This window comes from Phodopus roborovskii, unplaced genomic scaffold (assembly GCF_943737965.1).
Source record: "Phodopus roborovskii unplaced genomic scaffold, PHOROB, whole genome shotgun sequence".
NCBI lineage: Eukaryota > Metazoa > Chordata > Mammalia > Rodentia > Cricetidae > Phodopus > Phodopus roborovskii.
The window spans coordinates 630579-655068 of record NW_026125052.1 but is presented as its reverse complement, the minus strand read 5'-3'; the positions used below and the strand labels follow the sequence as shown (position 1 = coordinate 655068).

Genomic DNA, 24490 nt, shown 5'->3' with positions numbered 1-24490 from the left:
TAACATCTGTTCTAAGGGGATGAGAGCAGGTGCTTATTTTAATGTAAGTTGACTTTCTAAAGTGAAGCTTAAAAGTGATAACACATACTCCAGGTGGTCTTATTGCTGGATAAGGAAGATTCGCAGGCCTTACAGAGCTGTGAGATGCCCAAGTTTATATTTTCCAATTGTAAACCTATCTGTGACCCACTGGGTTGTTTTTTGAGGTAAGGATTGGTTAAGGGCCACTTACTGTGGCAGAATGAGTAATTTAAATATCCTTTTAAAAAAAGAAACTAAGGTAAAAACCTAAGAAGGGTTAACGATGGACATCATTAGTTAGTCTAACGCCTGTGGGGGCAGACAGCATCCTGCTGCAGTCTGGCTCCTGGGGTCACTGTCTTTTCTGTGAGGTTGCCTTTGCAGGCAGGGGTAATATGGCTGCAACAAAGGTTCCCAGGTTTGGCTGACAGGGAGAATGCTGATGCTCCTAGTGGGCTGGGCAATGTGAGGAAGGCTATAAAGCAATCAGAAGACTGAGCCACTAGGTGTCCACACAAAGTAAGGACCTATAAACAGACATCTGTATTGTGACTGAAGGGCTAATAAAGTTGCCTTAGAAAAGAGAGGTTTTTCCACTGTGACCTATTCATAAACAATTCCTCCCACTAGGAGGGAATACCTAGGGACATGATCCTTTGAGATCTGACCAGTGTTAGAGCTGCCTCCTTAATGGGGGTTTGCCTGGTCAAACCCCAGCCTCTTCATCACCATCACTGGGACAGCTCCATCAGCATCATCACCATCACATCCCCATCATCATCACTATTGTCATCAGCATCATCATGACAGATAGATGCTGATCACCCAGCAAGTTGATGAGTGGATGCTCGATCCAGGGAGCACCAGGTATCAGACACTGAGACTTGAGCAAATGGATGAGGATTGGCTTCTAGGCTGTGCTAGGAGAAAAGTGACAGCAGGTGAGCACCTGGGGAACATCATCAGAGAACTGACAGCTGCTCAGAGCCTGGCAGATTTTCTCCTGTCTCTTTAGGAAGTTCAGATATACCGAGTCTAAGTCTCAGGTCACTCAGTGGAAACTCAGAAAGACAGTCTCACACTTTTCTTGTCCAAGGACTATTGGTTAATGTAAGAGATGATAAAAGGATCTAAATCAGTAGACCATGGAACTAACTAGTACAACTAAACCAAGTCATTTGTAGTCTAGATCAGTAGAAATCAAGCTCAGACAAGATTAGGGAGAAAGCCTGGCTATGCTCTTTGAGAAGTTTCTGGGAGCACTTAATGTTGGCACTATTTTGTTATCTGCAAATTTGAGACAGAGATGGCGCATCAGGACATTTTTTTCCAGAAAAGGGAAGCTAAGCTTTAAATACTATTCGCAGATGCCATAGAAAAATGAATGTTATGGTCAGTTTAACTATAAAGTAGAATAATAGACAGACAATGCAGAGCATATTTATGCCTTAAAGTCTATAACATTCATTTCATAATTAAGTAGTGTGTATCAGGGTTCCAGGCCTAGCAGAAGAGACAGTGAAGAATCCAGCAGAGGCTTAGGTAGGGCTCAGCTCAGAGTTGATGCTACCACCCCAGGCCTCCCTTGTGCCTTTGGGAACAAGGCCGAGCCTTTTGTGTTTTTCTTTGACAGGAAGGGAGGCGAGCCTTGTAGTAGGAGTCTACATAACAAAAAAGATAGGCTGCAGGTTTCTTACTCCCAGCCCACTGTGCAAACTGCTGGTGTTGTTTGAAGAGCTCCTATCCTTGCTGCACAAGTACTCAATCAGGCTTCACGGCCATCAGAGTCCAACAGGTGTGGATTAAGAAATCCTGCCAATGGACAGGGTTCCAAGGCACGTTATACAGACTGCCACTCAAAGGCCCCGGAAGCGTTAACCTCTGGCAGTTATAGGTGACTTGTTTATACCCAGTATAAATCTGTTTATTGTGACTGCCCCTACCCAATCTGCTGATGTTGTAAAGCCCTAATGGTCCCTAATAAAGGTGGAAGGCTTCTAACAGCACAGAGATCCTGAAACAGGGATGGAGTGAGGGAGAAAAAAAAAGGGGGGGGAGGGAGACAGATGATGAGTCCAACAATAAAGCACACCACAATGGCAAAACTCTCTCTATACTTCAAACAGCAGAGTTCAGGTCTCAAGACTAGAAGCAACATGCAGTCTTCAAGTAATGACAGCCCAGAATCCTCAATAAGTTTAATGACCACCCCCAATATTACTCCTGTTCATTAGTAGTTCTGGTCCCCTGAATCCTAGTTCAGGGCTCCTGACCACAGCTGCCTCTCCTTTTCCAGCTGTCAACCCTTCAGAATGTTCCTGTTCTGTCTAACTGAGTGACAGCCAACCCCTGGCTGTGCATCCAAGTGTCTTGGGACTCGTATCACAATGCTGTACACCCAAGTAACACTGCAGCTTGACAATTTTGATCCTATAGTTGTGTGTGGAGCTACCATGTCTATGTTTAATGAGTTCCCTCGATTACTCTGACCTGCTCTAAGAAATCTGAGAACCCCAGATTTTGCCAGTGTTTCAGCTTCATGGTTTTGGACATCTAAAATGATGACCAAAGTTCATAGGAACTGCAGAGCCACACCCTTACCAAGAACCCAAAGAGACCTGGAGCCCTTCCTTGGTCAGCTCAGGAGTTCTACAAGGAACCTCAATCTTCCTAGCCAAGCAATAAGATGACCTAGGGTATATGCTGTCACTTGAAGCCTCACAACAACCCTATATAGGCATTAGGATCCCTATTGGTCCAAAGGAGTCAGGGAGCTTATCTGAGAACACATTGCTATGTAATGACAGAATCAGTTCAAACTGTTTTGAGAGATACACCTTGCTTCCAGGTACATCCATCTCAGTGTGGTACCAAGGAGCGACTGTCTGGAAGCAACAAACCTCATGGCATCCCACATTAGACAGATTCCTCTTGAAAAAGTCATTAAGTGCCTAAGCCCATATCCAAGATGTGCCTCCAGCATGCAGAGTATGCTGCCCAAGAAACTTTGCTCTTGACCTCTGTCCCCAGAGTATTAGAAAGATAACGTCCTCCCTGCTGCTACTCACTGTGGTACTGTGGAGGCTGCTGAGTCAGAGACAGAGCTTTGAGGCTTCCTGTGCTCACTGCAGGCTGGCATCCGCCCTCCTTTTCTTACACTTCCTCTGCCTGAAGTTGGAGTCAGCTTCCCTTCTGAGAACAGAGGGCAGCAAACTTCTCAGATGCAGCCTCCCTTAGGAAAGCACCACCCTCTCTGTAGTGGCAGCTTCCATAGGCTAGTTACATACAAGCAATGCCTACCAGTAGGGTATTCATACCCACTTTCATTAAAGGAAGAAAAATACCCTGCTAGGTACAGGAAACTTTTGATCCTCTGCTGCCCCTGACCTCCTAATGTATAGTCCTGAGCCCTTGCCCCAACATATCACATCTGCTTCTCATTGGTAGGAAATGCCCAGGATGCTGAATACATCTTGTAGATGTCACCCAGCAGTCCTGGGGAAGATGAGAAACTGCCTTACACCCTCTATGTGACAAGAGGCCAGACTGAATCTACTACAGACACCAAGATGAGCATCCAGTTGGAAATACCCAAATTCTCTAAAAATCAAGATTGAACAAGATCTCCAATAGAGACAGGGAAATAAAGGAACGCCTTCCAAATGACAACAAACAAATACTGTTCAAAATAACAACACAAGCAGCTTCTGTAGGTAATAGCATAAGCCACCTATATTTGTAAGGGCCTGCTATGTCCTGAATCATATATATATGTATATATACACATTTCCCCCTCCAAATTTGTAGGTGGGTGTGCCCATTGCACAGGGAGAAACTGAGGCTCAGACTCCAGAAGCGTGCCTAGGGTTGGAATTCAGGTCTCCTCCATGACCCATGGTTCTATTGTGCCCACTGAATTTAGAAGAACTTGTAAAGACATGCTAAACAGGATTGGTGGTGGTCAGTCAAAGGAAGGTCAGGGACAGGGGGAGATTAACTGCTGATGGAGTTGCTCCAAGATGCTCACTACTGGCCCCGACTCACTACTGGCTCCAAGATGCTCATTACTGGCTCACTCTGAGCTGTCTCCTTTGCCAGCACCAAAAGACAGAAATTCAGGCCCTTCCTCCCATCCCCCAGCCCCATTCGGAATATGCATTTTGATACATCCCAGGTAATGGACATGCACTGTAATATGGAGAAATGTTAGAGTTAGTTCTCAACTCTTGGTGGCACACTAGACTCACCAGGAAAGTTTAGTTACTGAAGCCTGGCCTGACTCCCTAGAGAATCTAACATAACAGGGCTGGGTGGTATTTGAGGGTTTTGCTGACCCAAACAGCCTGTTTTTATATAATGAGTGAACCAAGAAAGATGTGTGTGTGTGTGTGTGTGTGTGTGTGTGTGTGCATGTACATATGCATGTTCATGCACATATTTTTTTTTAAAATTTTGCGTGTGAGTTTCTGCCCACAGAGGCCAGAAGTGTTGGATGCCCTGGAGCTGAGGTTACAAGTGGTCATGAGTTGCCTGACATGAATACAGGGAACCCAACTCAGGTCCTCTGGAAGAGTAGTGCTCACTCTTAACCACTGAGCCATCTCTCCGGCCCTTTTTTTTCCCCTAATAATTTATTATTATGTACAATGTTCTCTCTGCATGTGTGCCTGCAGGCCAGAAGTGGGTACCAGATCTTATTATACCATATGGGTGCTCGGAATTGAACTCAGAACTTCTGGAAGAGCAACCAGTGCTCCTAACCACTGAGCCATCTCTCCAGCCCCCCGGCCCTGGTTTTTATATTTTTAAATAGTCAGAAAAAATCCATAGGAGAATATGCTATGATATGTGAAGATAACATGAACTCAAATTTCAGATCCCATAAGGAAGGCTATGGCTGCTTTTTGCTACACAGGCAGAGCTGAATGGCTGTGACTGAGGTCATACAGCTTTAGAAACTGTTCACTTTTTGGCTGTTTACTCAAAAAGTTGCCTGAATGTGTTCTAGAGGACCTGTGAACATCCCAGGATAATTAGGAGTGATTGCTTCATTTGACTTTATTTTGAAGGTAGATTGTACCATATTAATGTAGAGTATAAATATTATATGTAAAATACACACATATGTGTTCACACGTATGTATGCATATTATGTGTGTAGATGTGTACACACACACACACACACACACACACACACTTCCCTCCTTCCGTATTTGTGTTTTCACTTCTTGTTGGAAAGTGGATAGAAGCAGTAAGCCAGCTTTTGTGCCTTCTATTAAGCAGGTGGCTTCGAAGGTCCTGGCCCAGATCTCTGCCTCTCTCTGTACTTCTAGTGCTTCACTTCCTCCAAGTTTCTGCTATTTCCCATCAAACATCTCACAAACAGATTCCAAGAGCACTTCTCCCATAAGCCTCAGGCTGGACTCCATGCTTCCTGGCAGCTTCCTTCCTCTTCAGAGGCAATGGGGGCGGAAGGAGTGGGTGGGAGGTGGTAGCAAGGAGTCCTCGAATCCTTTAAGGATCCTTCAGAGGGCTTAGGCATAACCAGTGGGCTTCTTCAGGTGATAGGAGTTCATTATCCCTTGGGGGTCCCTTTGTGCTGAGTCCAGAGCCCACCAGTGCCCTGTATGTGTCTTTGTATGCAGATCAAGACTGGCCCCCAGGGGCTGACAGCAGAATGCCTTTAAGACTAGACCCCTTAATCTCATTAATATCCTGATTGTCCTCCCCAATCTAGTAGGAGTTGATGGGAGTGATACCCACACGATAAAAATGACTTTCAAATTCAGGAGATAAAATGGCAGTCAGATTAAGTCCCTAAGAAGCGGAACATTGGAGCCCTGTGCACCTCTGAACAGCTAGAGCGCGCCAGGATTTCAGGCGATTCTGTCTCTCCTCCTCCTAGGGGACAATAGGGCTGGCTCATTCACTCTGGGGACCTTTGCTGCTGAGATGAATATTTTTACAGCTGCCCCCATAAACCCCCTCCTCTTGTCTGCTGCCCAGGGAGGGGGTGGGGCTCCCAGAGGTGAGCTGAGATGCCTACCCTGTCTCACAGGCCCCATTAAGTTGTTAAAGCTTTTAGTGCCCCAGACAGGGCAGAAAGCAAGGGCAGTTCAAATCCCCACACAGAAAGAGAGGCCTCCATTTCTTTCCACAGAATTCACCTTGTTCAGGGGCAGTGGCTGGGGAAGAAACAGTGAACTAGCTAGGCCCTGAGTCTCCTTACCTTATCTCGGTCATTCAGACAGGAGTCATTCAGACAGGAACAGCCGAAGTATAGAAGAAGGGGCTCTCTCTCTCTCTCTCTCTCTCTTCCTCTCTGTCTCTCTCTCTTTCTCTCTCTTTCTCTATGTGTGTGTGTTAGTTCTCATATGCAGTATATTACAGGTTAAAACCTGTCCCTGTTCCACTGCTGACTATGAACTTGGGCAAATTACTCATATTCTAAACATTTTCACTTCCCTTAGCTGACAAACAGGGATATCAATACAGATAACACCCATCTGCCTACACTTCGGGAGAGGTTAAATGAGACCAAGCACACAGGCTTGGCACTGAGGAAGTGCTGAATCAGCACAAGCCTTGCAATTTCTCATCTTCATTCCGTCCTGCTCTTGGGTATGCTTGAGGTCTCCTTGGGTACAGTATATTTTTGTGCCATGGAGAAGTGCAGCTACCCAGCCCATTTTACCTTGACTAAGAATAAATCTGCTTTGTCTAAGCCATGGGCTTAGATTCCTGCATCCACTGGGGATGCTGCAATGCGAGACTAAGGGTTAGAAGAGGCAGGACACTGTGTTTTCAAGTTCTGACACATGTCAGGGAAATCTGGTCTGCTGGGCTGGGAAAGGATGGGACAGAGTTCAAAGGCAAGAGAAAACAGTAGCCACGGAAACAATATGTCCTTTTAGTCTGTGGCCCAGAGATCCAAAACTCATCCTAGGGAGGTGTCTTTTCCCTTCCATGACTCACTGACTCTGTTGAAGAACAAGTGTCTATTTCCTCTTGAAAAAATCTCTTAAGAGAGAGGACATGTGTGGGAGAGCAAAGGCTGATGGGGGACCCGGTGACCCTCCCTTGCCTCCTTGGGGAGGTAGCCAGGTGACTTAGACTAGAGCAAGGTATACAATGGACATGGCCACCCAGAGCAGGCTGCAGATACCAGTCTTGGGCGAAGGCTAGCCCAGCTTTCATCCCACAACTCCTTCCTCCTCTGAGCCAATCAATACAAGCACCAGTCTCCAACCAGCTCCTTTTTCTTGCCACAGCCCTGCCCTCTGACCTTTTGGGGGCCTTTTCCTTGATTCAGCTCCAGAATGGAGGTAGAGGCCATCACTCCCGGTCTGCTCAATGGCCCCAGAACGGGTTGTCATGGGGGCCCTATAACCAGGGACAGCTCCTGCTGGCCAAAGCTGGAATGGGGAGGGCAACAGATAAAGGCCTTAAAGTCTGAAGATAAATGGCTGCCTGCAGCCTGCTACAGTAACTTTAGGCCCCCAAGAAGAAGAGACAAAGGTTGCCCCTGTGACACTCACTGGAAGGATGAAGGTCCGGCAGCAGCAGCCAGGCTATTTCAAAGCCCAGCTTAATTGTCAATTAAGCATGCATAAGGGAGACAAAGCCATGACAACCCCTGGCTGCATGCTGGTGTGTGATTGTAAAGGCAAAGAGGGGCAAGGCTGAAAACAGCTGATTCTGCTGACTGTGTTTGTAGGGTACCTTGTAACCAACTGGCCGCTGACAGAGGCAAAATGCTCCTCCTGCCATCCCTATTGTGTGGGACATTCCAGGACCAGGGTCACACTGTGGTCACCCTGGGCAAGTGGGGCACATGCAGTAAGCATGGCTGGGAGAGAAGGGACTCGAATAAGGAAAGGAGGCTCAACTCTCCAGGAAAAGGGTTCTCAGGGAAGGGTCTTCTCTTTGGTGCTGCCAGACCTCCTGGCTCAGGTGCTGGGGTTTGGAGAAGAGACAGTGTAGAACAAGGTGCTTGGACTTTGAGGTCTTGTCCCTCCCCAGCTCAGCCTTAGAGTTAGAGGCTGGGGAGATGGCTCAGAGGGTAAAAGTGCTTTCGATGCAAGCATAAGTACTGGAATTGGGAACTCCAGCACCTGCATAAATGCTGGGTGGGCATAAGGTTTGTTTGTCATTCTGCACATTGAGAGATGGATAGAGGGGTTCCTCAGAGTAAGAAAGCTAGCTAGAGTAAATCCAGTGTAACCTCACAAGTAAATCTAGTGAACTCTGTGTTCAAGTAAGAGACCCTGCTTTAATATGTGAGTCAGATAGCTATCAAGACAGACACTGGACGTCAACCTCCTGCTCCTCTCTTAGCCTCCTCTGCACTGTATCTCCTGTGGCTTACAGGAATGCCTAACCCTGTGGCTTAGACACCACACCACCACACTCACGCACCCACACATAGAGTGTGTGCCCATACAGTTGCATCTCTAGTGGTCTACAGGAATGTCTAACCCCATGGCTTAGACAAACACACACACACACACACACACACACACACACACAGTGTGTGTGCCTATACATAAGTCATATGTGAGTATGCATACACATGTGTATGCACACACCATACACATACATGCACATGGAGAACAAGAGAGAGTGAGCAAGATACAGACAGACAGATAGGTAGGTAGGTAGGTAGGTAGACAGAGATAATCAGTGCTGATACTGGGTGTTGGTTCAAAGTCTTAGGTTCCAGGTTTTTGGTATGGTCAGGGACCTGGGAGGTCCCACTCTGGGGAGGGTATAGTGAAGCTCTGCAGCCCAAATTTGACCAGCCTTGGGGAAAGCCCTAGAGCCATCTTGACAGCCTCAGAGGGGCATCTAGGGTTCTAATTCTAGTGTCACAGAGCACAGTGGTCACTTCCCTGCCAGTCCCAGGATGAGACCTGGTCTTACTGCCTCTCGGGATTAATGTCCTTTCCCCTGCCCTTGTTCCCACCACCTCGTTTATGCTCTGCCATACCGAGATGACAGGAGTGATCTCACTGTGGTTTGTGGGGAAAGGTGGTTATTCAGAGGCCCACCCATTTAATCCTCACAGGCACCCAACATCCATTTGATGCACAGAAAACTCAGAACTTATGTGAGTTAGTCACATGCATCACCTGTCTACTTAGAACTGTTTCAAAATGACACTCAGAGAATCTAGTTCCTGGGTAGTCAAACACTACCTTGATGGACGTTGAATGAAAATGAAGGCCTAAACAGCCACTGAAAATATCCAGTGTCCCTGTGACAGCTGTAGACTCTTTCCCTAGAATAGCCCACTCATGATGTCCCCAAGAGATAACCTTGAGCCCAAGCTGACTCTGGAGACTCCATGCTGGCAAGAGGTCCTTCCTACAAGGCATAAAATTTCGAGGATGCAGGGCCCTGTGTCCCCAGCATTTTCCTTTTTCTCCCTGTTTAAAAGTACTGGCTGGGCATGCACTCCATCATGAGGCTATGTCCCCAGTTTATATTGTCAGGACCTGATTAGCATTTGATGCATATTTATGTTGCAAGAATCAGCAGATTCATTTCCTAATCACCATCGTGTGAGTTTGGACAGATTATCTGTTTCTGAGCCGCTGTTTCATTCTTTGAAGTCCTTTTGGGTGCTGTCCTTCTCAATTTTCATAAAGGTCCAAACTTTCAGTGTAACCCAAGAGACTCTATTTTCAGTGGACCATACCCATCCCAGATGCCCGTCTGAGACTGTCTCCTGCCCTTGTGCTGTTCCTAATGCCTGGCCCTGCTGCCTTAGCTCTCTGGCTTTCCAGTCAGGGCACAGAGAACCTAAGCTAGCGACCCTGTGGTGACCTCAGCACAACCCCAGCTTGTCAGAAAGCTGCTGAGCCTTTGTTTGGCTTGCGGGCTCCCTGACTTTGGTGTGGAGATCACAGGTCCTAGTACAATAGCCATTGTCTTCTCAACAATGATCCTTGCCCCAACCACGCCCCCCACAGCTTCCAGATTTAGCTCCACGATCACCATGGTGGGCGAATGCTCCAGTCCTACTCAGTACTGGCCATGAGCCATCTACCACCTACCCACTAAACCTTGCTTTGTATTGTTGTAAAGGGGTTAAGTGACTCGCGGTCAGGCCAACACTTGCTCCCCTCACTGCCCTCAGCTTCTTTGCCTCTCATGAATAAGCCAACTTTATTTTGGGGCATCTTGAGTCCTTCCTTAGCTCATAGCAGGTCCAGAGAAACTCCAGCCCAGTCCCAGGCTTCACGATGGCCAATTTCAGGTCTTAGGTTGTGCCTCCTGTAAGTGGCAGGCATGGAACAAAGGCCTGCCTATCACCCACTTGGTAACTCAGACCCTGTCCTGATGATTTGGATTACCCAACATATGGGTCAGCTCCCAACTCTTGGGCCTTTCCCATCAAAAAGGTAACTTGCAGGAGAGAGGAGAAAGGGACTTGGGAGGACAGAGATTGTGACAATGGCTGGCTTTCCTTTCTCAAGCCTTTCCTCTCAGATCAGGAAGCAGTGTTGTTTGGTATGCACAGGTACCAAACAACTATCCATAAGCACCTCCTCATTCTGGTAAGCTAACTTTCTTAGGAGAATTAAGTCCCAGGAGAAGAAGACATGGCTGACACAGTGCTTAGCATATAGGGGTCCTTTTCCACGTGAGGATATAGGTTTCCATCTTGACACATTCAAACCCCACAGCAGAGATATTCTGATCTGGTACATGGTACAAACTCCTTAGCCAGCTCATCACAGAAGATCTCAAGTGATGTATCACATCTTAATCCTGGCTTACTTAGCACAGCAGAGACTGCCACCCAAGCGTCCCTTCACTTGGCTCCTCCTGTTGAAACTAGACAGTGCCAGATAGGCCATGGGCAGGCACGGCAGAAGGTGGCCAGCATGCTATTCTCCATCATAGTGACCAGTGATACATCACTGTGATCTCCCTGCCTGTGGCTTGGACCTGGCACCCTGAAAAGGCAGCCTTCTCTGGGGATAATCTGGGTGGCTGAGTCAGCAACCACCCAGAGAGAATAAAGACTGAAGAAAAGGGCAAAGGGCTCCTTGAGGGCCAAGCAGCTGAACAAGGAGTAGGAGGAGACCTGACCAGCGGCACTCACTTCTCTCTCATGAGAATGTTCTAGAAATGGGGGTAAAGTTGGTCTGTGGCCATTTCAACCATGAAGAGAATGAGGCTGGCAAGGGCCGTGACAGTTCCGAGGCAATGCAAGGCATGGGTCTCCACTTACCTGACAGCTTGTTGGGAGGAGAGGAGCTGGGCTGGTGATGAGGGGAGCCATGGGTGAGCAGGGGGTTCAGATTGTGTGTCTGGTTGGAGCTATAGGCATCCATGGCCAGCTTCTGCCGGAATGCCTCTTCCTTCCTGCGGTTTGCAAACCAGTTGTAGACACGGACCTCTGTGACCAAGTTGGAGCCTAGGCCATGGGCTTTGGAGGGGGAGACCCCTCGTTGCAAACATTCTGCCCTGCAAAGAACGGGGGGGAGGGGAGAGATGGTGAGTGAGGTGGCTGGGGGAATTGTGTGTCATACAGTTAGGGCAGAGGCTGAAGATCAGCGGAGGCTGGGAGGGAGGTCATCCAGAGAAAGCATCTTCACAGTATCTGAAAGGGCTGGAGGGAAGTATGGGCCCTGAGTAAGCTATGCTACCTAGAAGGCTGAGCTTAGGCCCCTATGTGGCTGCTATTAGATGAGGGCAAGCCAAGGATCAGCAGTTTCAAGAGAAGGCCCAGTGACTGGCTTCCTGACACCTTCTTTACTGCCTCACCAAAGGCAGAGAGTCCTTTGCTGGCTCTATCTGAGTCTCTTCCTGGCACTATGAGAGACATCTGGGCTTTGGGGGTTTGGATACCCCAAGAGGGTGCAGGAAATCCAGATTCCACATTCAGACTCTGGAGCAAAGAGCTAGTGGAGAGGGGCGGGGTCATTAAGGAGGCAGACAGAGAGGACAGGTCTCTGATTATGAGCGCCAATGAAACCCCCTAGCCCACTGTAAGCTATGCTCTTGGACACAGCAAAAGATCTTGTGTCAAACCCAGGCTGCTTCCTTGGTTCAATGCTCAACTCAGAGACATAGCAAAGGCCCCACAGGCCTCTGCCAGAGCAAGGAGCAAACGCTCTAGAGAGTCAAAACTGGAATGAAAGAGAATAGAGAAAGAATGAGGTCAAAGGGTTCTCCAAGAACTACCAGTGTTTGTTTGTTTGTTTTTTAAATTATACATACAGAACACACAGAACGGAGTCTATTGAGTCAGTGTAGACAGAGCAGACCAAACAGATCCAAACAATTCTTCCTGTCCCTCTAAATTTCCTTATTGTTTTGCTTGAGATAGGGTCCCGCTCTGAAGTCCGGAGGGGCCTCAAATTCTCTATCCTCCTCCTCCCTTTGCCTCCTGAGTGCTGGGATTACAGGTGTGTGCCACTATGCCAATCATCCTCATAAAACCTGTGCCAGGCCCCGGTTTCTTTCCGGGCGAATGGGGATACAGTTAGAGGAGACCAGAGCTAAGGGACAGTTTGATGTTGACTGTATGGAGCAGAAACACATCTCTCCAGCATCATATTCCATGTCAGACCTTTTAGAAATCTCCCCTAAAATAATCACATATGGAAATAATAATTTAGTATTTCATAGAGGTGAGACTCCATGATCGACAAACAACAATGCTGCACAGGCTGTGTGTGTGTGTGTGTGTGTGTGTGTTCATGAGCATGCATGTGCTCACACCACAACACATATGATGAATTTAGAGGACAATCTGCAAGATGTGGATTCTGGGGATCAAACTCAGGCAGTCAGGTTTTGCAGCAAGTGCTGAAAACCTCTGAGCCATCTTGCCAGTCCTCCTAGGAGTTTTTAATATACTAAAATATGCTGTGGCTCCTGAAGAAGTACTCCTGTGATGTCTCTCACATCTATTAATTAATAAAATAACAGATGTCTCAATGTCACAGGACTGACGGGGATCCTTCCCCTGATTGCTCCAGCGGTCTGCGGGTATTACCTGTTACACTCTTCCACTAAGGCCTCCCTCTCTTCCTTGCTGGGATTCTTTTGCCGGTCGTAGGCCTGGTACAAAATTTGCTGGGATGCGGGCCCCCATTTGAACCGGTTGCGGCGCATCTTCTTGTTGGCGGGCTCAGAGCAGGCATCCTCGGACTGCCCAGGCCCCTGGTTTTGTTGAGTGAACTCTGGAAAGAGAAATAGCAGCTGATCCTGACTGCTTTTGTCTGTCATATTTCCAGAGCTCTGGACTGTCTGGTTGAACTCTGAAAAGAGAAAGGAGTAGATTTGATAGAGCCTGTAGCCTTCACTCCACAGACAGACAGACAGGCAGGCAGACAGACAGACAGACAGACAGACAGACACAGACAGATGGTTCAATGTACAAAGACCCCTTGATTCCTCTCCCTTAAACTTTACAATTTTCTCTAATTTCATGAGGGGATAGAGAGGGGACACCTTATGGCAGGCTCCTCCCTGCTTGTCTTGTGTCCCCAGAAAAGCTACCCTTTCCTTTCTTGGATAGAGCTTAGATGTAGCCAAGTCAGTGTTTTGAGAAAATTAATTCTTTTCTTTTGACTCAATGACCTTCTGACATTAAGTGACACTCTTGAGTTTTGGATGCTTGTTTTTTTTTTAATTGTTGTTTTTTTGTTTTGTTTTTTTTATTGATTGATTGATTGATTGATTGATTGATTTTGATTTTTTTTTCAAGAGAAGGTTTCTCTGTGTGTCCCTGGCTGTCCTGAAACTCAGATCCACCTGCCTCTGCCTCCCGAGTGCTGAGATTAAAGGCATATGCCACCATCACATGGCTCTGAATGCTTTTATTTTGATGACAAGGAATAAGCCCAGTCAAGTTTCAGCCCCAGGAGAAAATTGTCCAAAGCTGTAACTTACACTTACCTACTATATTTAGAGGCTGTGTGTAGACCTCCCTCCCACCCTTTGCTCCTCATTTATCCTGGGCACCTGTATCCTAACGTGAGGTTTTTTTAAAGAACATGAAACCCTAAGCCTTTAAAATCATGCTTTGAAATTTATCCACAAAAGATGTATCCACAAAAGATGTTCCTTAGGCTTCTAGTATGACTGCAAAGGCAATAGTTTGTGTGTATGTGTGTGTTTTATAAGGTGTCTCTGTGTGGTGCTATTCTGCATGTGTGTTTGTGGTGTGTATGTGGTATGTGTCATGTATGCATGTATATGTGTGTGGGAGTGTATGTGTGTATCCCAGAGGACCTTTAATGAGGAGATAGCTCATTAAATTTGCTCTCACAATTTGTAAGACGAAGGGCAGAGTCCAAAACAGAGGACCTTTCTAAGAATGACGCCGAAGGGGCTAGAGAAAGGTGGAAGGAAACACCTAGCCCTGTCAGATCCACCTTCAGTCTATTTGTCACCAAAGGAATGAAAGATGAAGACAGCCTGTCTGATATGGTTGGAATGAGTTTTGATGTCCACTTTATTAAGAAGGGAACTATGTTGTTCTCTACCTCCTACCTGAATGGAGCAGGGTTCACAGAGGAGCAGGACACAGAACAAGTACATTTCCTAGGCCCTGCTCCCCATGTTCTGAACCTTGGTGTTTTCCTTTTTCAGTTCCCAGGGTCACTCACAGTTCTAGGAGTGTCCAGCCACAACCTCCGGAACCCTATGGTAATGTCCCTGGGTGTGGCATAGTCTCGGACAACTGGATCCCAGATCCATACTACTGCAACACATTGAACCTCTCCACAAGCCAGTCCCAGTGCCTCCAGTCCACACACCTGGGTTTTCATGGATTTTCATACCCTTTGCTTCCATTTTGGCCCATCCCACGAAAGTGGCAGGCTTCCCACCCAGTCTGGACTTAGGGTCCCAGGGGGATGGATGGAACTCTGTCACTGGAGCCTTTGATTTGAGATGGTCCTTGAACCACCCTTAGGGCTCTGTTTGCGCTGATGCCCACTGTGTTTTTAGTCACCAGAAACAGCCTCTGATAAATGTCAAAGCTGGATGTCATGGGCGCCTCTGGGACGATGTGAGAAAATGATAACTCCTCCCAAGGTCAGATTTTTCCAGGTGTTTTCAGTCCTTATATCCCCCAGCCTTCACAGCATCTTTCTATATGCTGTCACTTGAGGTGGAAACAGAAGTCCCCTGGGCAGCAGGGGAAGGGACTATTTAACATCTCCCCTGCCCCCTGTGGGCACTGCATGGTATCTATAGAGTCCCTGTGAGTAATGGCTGAAGTCAGTGACGATAACCCTAAGTGTCTGGGACTCATCTGACATTTTTCATTTGAAATGAACACATGTCATACAGTTTACAGGGAGTGGGCCATCTCTACAGCCCAACACCGTCTACACGTAACCCTTTGCCTAATTCTTGAAGCCTTTCTACGGGAGAAGTGTCATTATTTCCAACAGCAGATAAAGAAACTGAAGTTCAGAGTGGAAAGTGACATATCCAAGGATGCTCAACTACTCCTAGCCACCCAAACAGCAAAGCCCCAAGCTCCCCAAATCTGACTGAAGTGGAGGAGGCTTTTGCTGCATGCAGCCCCCTGTATGGGGTTGCTCTTTTGGGAGACAGCAGCCTGCACAAGGTCTGAACCCAGGGCATTTTTGGGTCAGTCAGGACCTACACACCTCAGGGACCTAGCCTAGCCACACTCAGTGTTTGAATAACTAGACTCCCATAGGCCCTCCAGCTACCATCAATTCCCTTCCACTTTCTTTAAATTAAATGGAATAGAAAATGTTTGATACCCATTAAAACAACATTGGAATGCTTGCTCCAGCAGACTCATCCTAAGCTTGGGAGCTAGTCCAGAGAGTTCTACATGTATAGACAAAACCTTTGAATAGTACCATTTATTAGTTTGGTTTTTCAAGGTACTTTTATGTATTGTCTTATTTTCATCTCCTCTTTCTCTTTCCATTCAACCCATTCATTTGGTCTTTTTTTTGTTTGTCTCCCCAATTTTTGTCCCATACTGGTGTGTCTTTTCTTTATCCTTTAAGACTTTATACAAATGCTACCTCCTCCAGTAAGTCCTCTTGGATTTCTCCAGGTGATATTACAATCGCTCTGCAGCCCAATGCATGCCTTTTAAAGAGCACTTGGAAAGCAGTTGTCATTAATTGTTCAAGCTTCTCACCTCCTTCAGGGGAGTATAAGTCCCCAGAGGCAAGGACCTGTGTACCCTACACTATACACTAGCATAGTGCTTAGGACATGACAAGGTGTGTGCATAATTACAGGAGGAGGAACATGTCCCTAAGTTCTGTCTCCTGTAACTTTAAACCCAAAAAACAGTAACACTGAACAAAATGTCCCTTGCAACTGCCATCCACTTGGTCAATGACCCCCTCTTGAGTATCCCGAGACTCTTTCTGGAACTTCCATCTTGTTAGATGGTCCAGTGTCTTCCACTCTGTCTGTCTTGGAGGAGCTGAGTGTATACCACCCTGACTGCTAACCTTTGGAGACTGTGGTCCCTGAGCGTGTTTTGGAGGCATGCAGGAACTGAAGAGTTGCTTCATATCAGGGGGTCAACCCCTTAAATATCATCCATACAAGGGGCAGTGAGCCCACATTTTAAAGGACAAAGCCCTCTACACAGCAGGTAGCCTCGCTGCAGCTTCTACTCTGTCCACACAATGTTCCAGCTCCAGAGTTCATCTCAGCTGGAGACAACTGCCCCAAACCTTTCCTGCCACTGATGGTCTTTCTGCCCAAAGACACTGGCACAATAAACACAGACATGGTCATTCTGGAGCAGTGTGAAGAAAAAACAAATCCAAGAGCAGTTTGAAAAGCTGGGCATTGGTGGCACACACCTTTAGTCCCAGAACTTGGGAGGCAGAGGCAGACAGATCTCTGTGAGTTCAAGGCCAGCCTGGTCTACAGAGCTAGTTCCAGGACAGGCTCCAAAGCAATACTGAAAAATACTGAAAAACCCTGTCTGGAAAAACCAAAAAAAAAAAGGGGGGGGAATCCTACCAAGAAATGATGGGGATGAACATGTTGGCAAAGACATAAAGGCTCATAGCCTGGGGACTGAATTGGGGAGGGGTTGTTAGTGGTGGGGTGGGGGCTGGACATAGAGAGGCAGAAGCTAAAACTGTTCTAAATAAAGGGCTGGGTCCAAATAGTTCAAGTGGAATGGCCAAGTATGATCTCCCCCAACAAAAACAGCTCAAGACTCAAATCCCCTCAACTTAAAGACCCAGGCTTCTCAGCATTCTTGGGTGGAAGGAATCTTGGGACAGAAAAGAGACCTTGGATTAAAAACTGAAATAAACCTGGAATAGTGGTGCACACCTTTGATCCCAGCACTGGAGACACAGAGGCAGGCAGATCTCTAAGTTCTAGGCCAGCCTGGTCTACACAGTGATTTCCAGGCTAGCCAGGGCTACACAGAGAAACCCTGTCTTGGAAAACACACACACACACACACACACACACACACACACACACACACACACACACACCAAAAACAAAATCCCAAACAAACAAAAACCCTGAAGTGATGAGAATTGGATCAGCAAACCACCACATGCCACTCTGCACAGATAATCCACTGTAAGCATCATTATTGCAATAACTGATGACATTTGAACAAAATATGACTTTTAGATGGTAGTAGCATTTCAAAGGTAATCTGGTAAATTTGGTGGTTTCGTGAAGCATGTGTGAGATAACCTATTGTGTGGGCAACTTGTTGCAAAATGAGAATCTTTTTCTATTCTCCTTTAATAATTTCTTCCAAACTAATAATACCTAATTAAAATTAAATATGTAAGAAAAATAAAAAACTGGTTCCATGGGCAGACTTTTTTTTTTTTCTTTTTTTGGTTTTTTTGAGACAAAGTTTCTCTGTGGCTTTGGAGCCTGTCCTGGAACTAGCCCTTGTAGACCAGGCTGGTCTCGAACTCACAGATATCTGCCTGCCAAGGGCAGACATTTTAACTGTATTCTGCCTCTGACAGAAAGGATGTCTTTCCTAGATAGAGCCACTCCCAGCTAAGCCCCAGTTCTAATCCTGGTAAATGTGGGTAAGTGCTTTAAATTGTCTCTGGACTTGGCCACCCCTTTCAAGGATCAGGGTAAGGTTCTGCTTATCTATACAAACCCCTAGCTGTTTGTACGTTTTCCAGAGGGGAGGAAATAACAATAATGATAATCAATATTGTTGACCACTATGTAATGTCTTCTCGGTAACTCAGACCTGTGTCCATATGTCAATCAGGGACAAAGAAAGGGATGTTGAAAGGAAGGTCTAAAGACATTCAGGGTACACTGTCTACACTGAAGGGATTTTCAGTGCTACTAGCTATGGACAAGGGGCTGCCTGAGAGAGGAATATACAAGATAACCCACTGTGCAGCAACAGTAAGACCACACTACCTGCCAGCCTCTTATATTTGCCAACTGCTTTACAAGGCCTTCTGGATGGAGGGGAAACTGGGGTCAGAGTGATGGCAAAAGTCACTGCAGGTGGACGCAGAGATGGGTTTAAAACACTTACGTCGGAGGATCTCCCGTTGCTTTCTGACGTACCAGGTGTACAGGGCAGCTCGCTTCTGGGTCTTCATTGGGGTGCCCTTGTTGAGGTGCTGGGAGAGGTGGGATTGGTTCAGGCCTGTGACATCAACCACCTCCCTCTGGGGGATGTTATGCTGCTGCATGTAGCCCTTGATCATTTTGGCAGCTCTCCAAGGATCCTCACTAAACAGATAAGCAGACGATTAGGGTGCCAGTGGGAAATGCCCAGGGGAAAATAATTCACCTGCTATATACAAAACTCATCCTCACATTTCTCTCCACTTGTCCAAATGACAACTGTGAGAGGTGTATGGCTAAAAGAAAACAACATGGGGGAGGCGTAGATGTAGCTTTTTCTTCTGAGACAGGCACAGGAGAATCCTCATCTTTAAGCCCACTCCCACCCCCATCACACTTGCCACCCCCAAGCCACGGAAAATAAAAAGCCTTATTCTGCTTACTTTGGATTTCAAGAGACTTAAAGACAAGAGCCCTACAGGGAAGTGGAGGTGCTAGGACCCAAGTTGGCCAAACTGATTCTCCAGGGAGCCAAATGAGTTTTTCAATCCACCCTGTTTCATTCTAAACCTCTCCAGCATTTTCCTCCTTCTGAAAAGAAGGCCCAGTCTGTTAAAGGAGGAGTGGGCCTGTGTGCCCACCTCCTGGGATGCAATGAGTCTTTCAAAGAGTGCCTGGATGCTTAAAAAAAATTGTTTGATGTGTTTAGAAACCTCCCGAAGTCAAACTGAGTTATTTCATAAACATTTGTATAGTTGTGATTCCTTTTGTAGCCAAATATTACATTGTTCTTGGAGTTTTAAAAAAGTGTTCTCAAATACAATGGCAGCGCTCCCTCGAGTTGAAGAATTGGACACTTGCAAAAGCAGGTAAAATTTTTGTTGTTGTTTTTATTTTGTTTTGTTTCTTAATTATCCACAGGACTGCCTCCCAAATAGACCGTAGTGAAGAATAGTAATTTCAGTTTTGGGAGTGAGACATTAATGATCTCAATGCCCCGTTTGCCTGTGCGATTGTCTCTCTGATACAGAAAGGCTGCCTGGGAGATGACAATTCTGTGGATTTCAAGTTTGGACTGAGAATGTAGTCTTATGTCTTGCAAACACAGGCACAGCTTGTCATTATAAACAAGGCACAGGGATGTCATCGAGGCTTTTTTTATTTAGAATGTTTCCAACCTCACTGTTATTCTTTCTTGCTTGTTAAATGGAATATTTAGAATGAAAACTGTCATTTAAATTGAGAGACCGAGAAGGTAAAACAGAGGGCACAGATCAAAAGTCTTGAAGGAACAAGTATATGTACAATTTATTTGATGGAGTTGCAGAAACAGTCTTTGACTACGTGTTGATATATATATTAGCTTAATAGAACCTGAAGGAAAAAAGAGAGAGAGAGAGAAAATTGGGTTCAGATGAAACAATAAAAACTGGTGTTAAAGCTGAGACCAAATTAGACACAGTGGTAAAACAATTATTTTTCAATGGTACCTGTAAAATCAATTAATTTGCTTAATGTATTAAAAATATCTAGCAATCAAGGGAGATATTTTAGGCATCTGCATTGTGACTATTTCAGCAAGCCTTGGCTATTGGGTTCGGGAGAAGGCAGGCTTTGAAAGAGATGTTTTTGAGAAATGGAAACTTTCACATTATTTATACACAAGTTAACAAATTTCTCAAGCATTTATAAAGGCACATAATGTAAAACAACATAACGAAGCAATGAGAACAAAAGCAGAGGAAATGCGTTCCACTGTCACACCTGGCGAACTCACTGTGAGCGAAAGAAAAACAGGGCAATCAACATTTTAGACATAACCACATAAATGCCAATGACCGTCTAAACACTCGTTGCTGGCTAACATTTCCAAAGATATCTTTAGAGTAGAAAAATATTGCTAACAGTACGAACAATAGCTCCAAAAGTTAGATAAAACAGTATTTGGGTTTTAAAAGTTAATACTGTATCGCTTTAACAGGTCACTTGGGCGGTTTCCCTTTGTTTAACTGTTTTACCTGTTATTCTGCGTGCCTAAGAAACCTAGTGAAATGGTGTGTTCTAAGTATGAATGCTTCTGTGCAAAGGGGGACATTAACTCAACAATGAAACGGTTAAGGAAGAAAGAAAGAAAGAAAGAAAGAAAGAAAGAAAAAAACAAAACAAAAATCAAAAGAAAACTCACACAAAAACCGTTGAGACAAAACCTTCAGGCCCGGAATTAGAAGATTTGAATTGGGGGTAAGATGGCGTAGCTACATTTTTTTTTTTTTTTTTTTTCTTTTTTAAACCTCTCAGACCCCTTAATGTCTATCTCGCGTGTTCCTTGAGGAGAGCTCTGAGGCCCCGGTAAGGAGTTTTGGGGAAATATAGTTTCCTCACCGGGATAAACTCAGTAGAAGTTGGCTTTTTTGGAGCCTGAGCAGGTGTCAAACGCCAGCCCGAAGTGGCCACATTGTCCGCCGCTGGGCCGGCTCCTTCCTCAACAATGACTTTGCTGTCCCAATGCAGAGAAGCCTTGAGCCCCAGCCGCGAGGGCCAAGAGCCTCGGTTCCTGCTTCCTAGGTGGCGATTGATTCTGCTAAATGCCGGGATCACTTCAGCCCCTGGCCGGCGGTCACTCACTGCAGGGACACTACAATGTGTAACCATCCTCTCAGGCCAGGCTTCTCCAGCCAGAGTGAAGGCGTCCAGGCGTACTACCGAGTGGCCCTCCTCCCCCGCACACCTTTCTTTTCTTTCTGTCTTACAGGGGAACAAGGGGGGTTGGGTGAGGGGAGAGAGTGCCTGGTACCCTGTTGCCGTCTGCGTAGTGACCTGGGAGTCGCTAGCAATTTCTTGAAAAATTACTTTAATAAAGTCGGAAGCTCCAGGAGGTCAGGGGAGGGAAGGCGGCACCAGCTTGTGAAAGGGACAAAAACCTTAGGGTGTGTCCTGGGTCCTCACCCCAGCTAGAGTCTGGGCTGCTCTCCTTTTGCTCCCCACCAGCTTGGGGGAGGGAAGGGCCAAGTCCTAAGACCGCCGACCCGGACAGGCTCTGAGTCTGCGGGGCTCTGCAGGAATTGGCTTCCCGGAGTGGCACAGGGACCTGGGGGGGCGCGCCCTGCGGCGTAGTACGTGTGCCGTCCCAGCGCCCCGCGAGCACCCCCTCCTGCGTTTTGATTTCCTTCCCTTCTAAGCCGAGTTTACAACTTCACCAATGAATAACCCGCCTCTCTTTTCAACCTAATCACGGTCTTTGTGTACTTTCTGTTGATGATTTATAGGAATAAATTAATAACACCCCAACTCCACGTGCTGCAGTTTATGTTACATCTCCACTGTGTGCAGCACCGTGTGGGGACCGCAGGAGAGAGATGCACTAGGCCTCCCGTTGGGGCTCCGAGGCAAACTAGTCGGCGGGACACGGCAGCCTGGAATAAGGACCCAGGCCCCAGGGGTCTGGCGACGGGATGGTAGGTAGCCGAGCCGGGCCCAGGACAACCTCCCTACCACCCTGCCTCCCTAGTCGTTCGGAGGGGCCCGGCTTCCCAGTCCGTTCCCTCTACTCCTGATACCATCCAGGCCCCTAAACCCGGCCGGAGAGAAATCACCGACACATGGAGAAACAGCAAGGGAAGAAACTCCAGCTTGTGAATTAGAGAAAAAAAAAAAAAAAAAAAAAAAAAAAAAAAAAAAAAAAAAAAACCAAACCAACCAACCAAACAAACAAAAAAAGAGACAAAAGAAGACATTTTAGGGATTTTAGGGGATTAAAAAACAAAATTAGAAGTCCTGCAGATTGCCTTGGCTAGAGGGCAAGCCGCACGGTTCCCAAAGCGCAAATTCAAATGCAAGGTCATATCCCAACCCAAATGAGCACTGCCGGATCGAGGAGAGCTGAGCCGCCCAGGCTGGACATTCACTCTGGATTCTGAAACTTTGAAGCCTCGGGGCTTAAGAGTCAGAGGCCACGCGAGGGGCTCCTTCCTGAAGCCAAGTGGCTCCAGAGAGACGTGTAGTCTAAGGGAATCACTTGTCTCCTTGGATAATTAGTAACTAGCTGTCAAAGTGTAGGCCAGTGCGAGTGATCCCAGTCACCCGATAGACCTCCAGCGTGCCAGTTCCCCCCAGGATCGCAGGGGTGTCTGTAGTAAGATGCGTACACGCCCATCTTTCCCAGATTGGAACCAGGTGCTCCACAAAGTGGGGCGAGGGAGCCTTAGGAGCATGTAACCCAACTTTTCTCTTTCTTTCATTCGTGGTTTCTTTTGCCCAGCACGGATCCATCGTGACCCTACAGCAAACTTTCCGCTTTACAAATCTAGTCCCGACCCAAAGAACTTGCCTCCCAGGCCTCAGCCACCGATGCTGCCAGACCCTCTCTGCAAAGAGCTGCAGGTCTCTGGGAGAAATGAGTGTCTTGAGGTTTTGGAAGTGGGTGAGAGCACAAGTTTAAAGTCCTAAGAAATTCACAGCTGTTTCACCGCACCCACCAGCACGTCTAGTCGTGTGACCTAAGGTTTTGTACCTTCGGTTCTCGCGCCTGGGTACCTTCACCAACAAGGTGCTTGTGTCCAGCGCGGCGGCCTAGGTAGAGGCAGATGAAGCCTCAGGTTCCAGGTCACTCGTTTGAGGGACTGGTTCAATTGTTAGCAGAGAAGCGGAGCACCCTCGGGGGATTTTTCCCATGGGAGAGGGGCTCGTGGGCGAATAGTCTGCACCACACCCCTCCGGCGCAGGGCCAGGGACCCGGGGCATAGGGATGGCCCGGGGCGTACCCAGCGCCTCGCTTGCTGCCTACCTGAGCATCCGGTCCACCTCTGCCCGCTGCTCCGCGGCCTCTTCGGTGTTGAGTGCTTGCAGCTCCTTGAGGATGGGAGGGGTGTCATAGTCGTCCCCGTCCTCCGAGCCCTCGTCCCCAGACAATCGACCCTTGGAGTGGCCATTGGTGAGAGTATGGAAAACCGGCTTGGTGTCCAGATCCGCCCCGCTCCCGGGGGACAGGGGCAGCGTCTCCAGTTTCACCCCGAAGTTCGGGGACGGCAGTAACTCCTCTAAGGCCTGGATCAGCACTTCTTTGGTGACTCCAGAGCTCAGCAGGGCGCTCAGGAGTTCTTGCTGTAGCGAGGTGAGCTTGGACACCATTTTCCAAGGTCGGAAAAAGAAGGGTGTGAGGGGATGGGTGGGTGTGAGAGAGGAGGGTGGAGGGGAGTTTTACAAGAGAACCCCAAGTCCTGGAACCCCTCCACCCTTTAGCCTCCAGACACCTGTTACTCCCCAGGGTCCCGGAGTCTCCTCCGAGAGGAGTCAGAAAACTTCTAACTTGCCATGATCGCCACCATTAGGCCATATAAGATATGCAAATGAGTGGGAAGGGCTCGGCTTTCGGCAAGATGCAAATGGTGGCGGGGAGGGGGAAAAACCGAGAGAGTGGGAGAGCCTAAGGGACAATCCAGCGGAGCCAGAGACTTGGGCCAGGATCGGGACTTGCCAGAGCCCATTGTACTCACCCTTGGGGGGCTCCAAATCTTCTCTACCGATTCTGTTTATCAGCCAAACTTTAGCTGACCTTTGGACTTGTTAAGCAAGTGGCTTGCAGCCTAGGCTGGGTGGGGGTTGGGTAGGGGGCTCTTCCACTGGCAGCGGGTTCAACTTTAGTCCAGAAAGAAGAAACTGCGCTTCGGGGGTTCAGGTGAGAGAGCTGGAGAAAGTTGGGGTGCCTTGGAAGAGGGGAGTGAGGGGAGGGTGAGAAGGGAGGAGAGTCTCTAAGATATCCTCAGGTAGCAACCCTGGAAATGCAGCTGGGTGGTGAAGAGTCCTACCCTCTGGGAATGGGCACCAGGAAGAGTGTGGCTCTGGGGAAGGTTAGAACGAATTGGAGGGGCCACGTTTGTTTTCATCTCTGTTATTGCTCTCCAGG

At 47.3% G+C, this 24490-nt stretch overlaps 1 protein-coding gene across 3 annotated transcripts in view; it reads right to left on the bottom strand.

Annotated features, from left to right (window-relative positions):
- Hnf1b (HNF1 homeobox B) overlaps positions 1 to 24109 on the bottom strand; it is a 52410-nt gene extending 28301 nt beyond the window's left edge. Inside the window, exons 1-4 of one of the 3 annotated variants that reach the window (XM_051181586.1) lie at positions 23372 to 24109; positions 18554 to 18753; positions 13037 to 13301; positions 11264 to 11499 (exon numbers count right to left, since the gene is read on the bottom strand). In XM_051181586.1, the coding sequence (XP_051037543.1) occupies positions 11264 to 11499; positions 13037 to 13301; positions 18554 to 18753; positions 23372 to 23715 (1045 nt within the window). In that variant the 5' untranslated portion in view covers positions 23716 to 24109. The remainder of the gene's footprint in view (positions 1 to 11263; positions 11500 to 13036; positions 13302 to 18553; positions 18754 to 23371) is intronic. The other 2 variants (XM_051181522.1, XM_051181613.1) reach the window with 2 other exon arrangements.
- Positions 24110 to 24490: the final 381 nt, after the last annotated feature.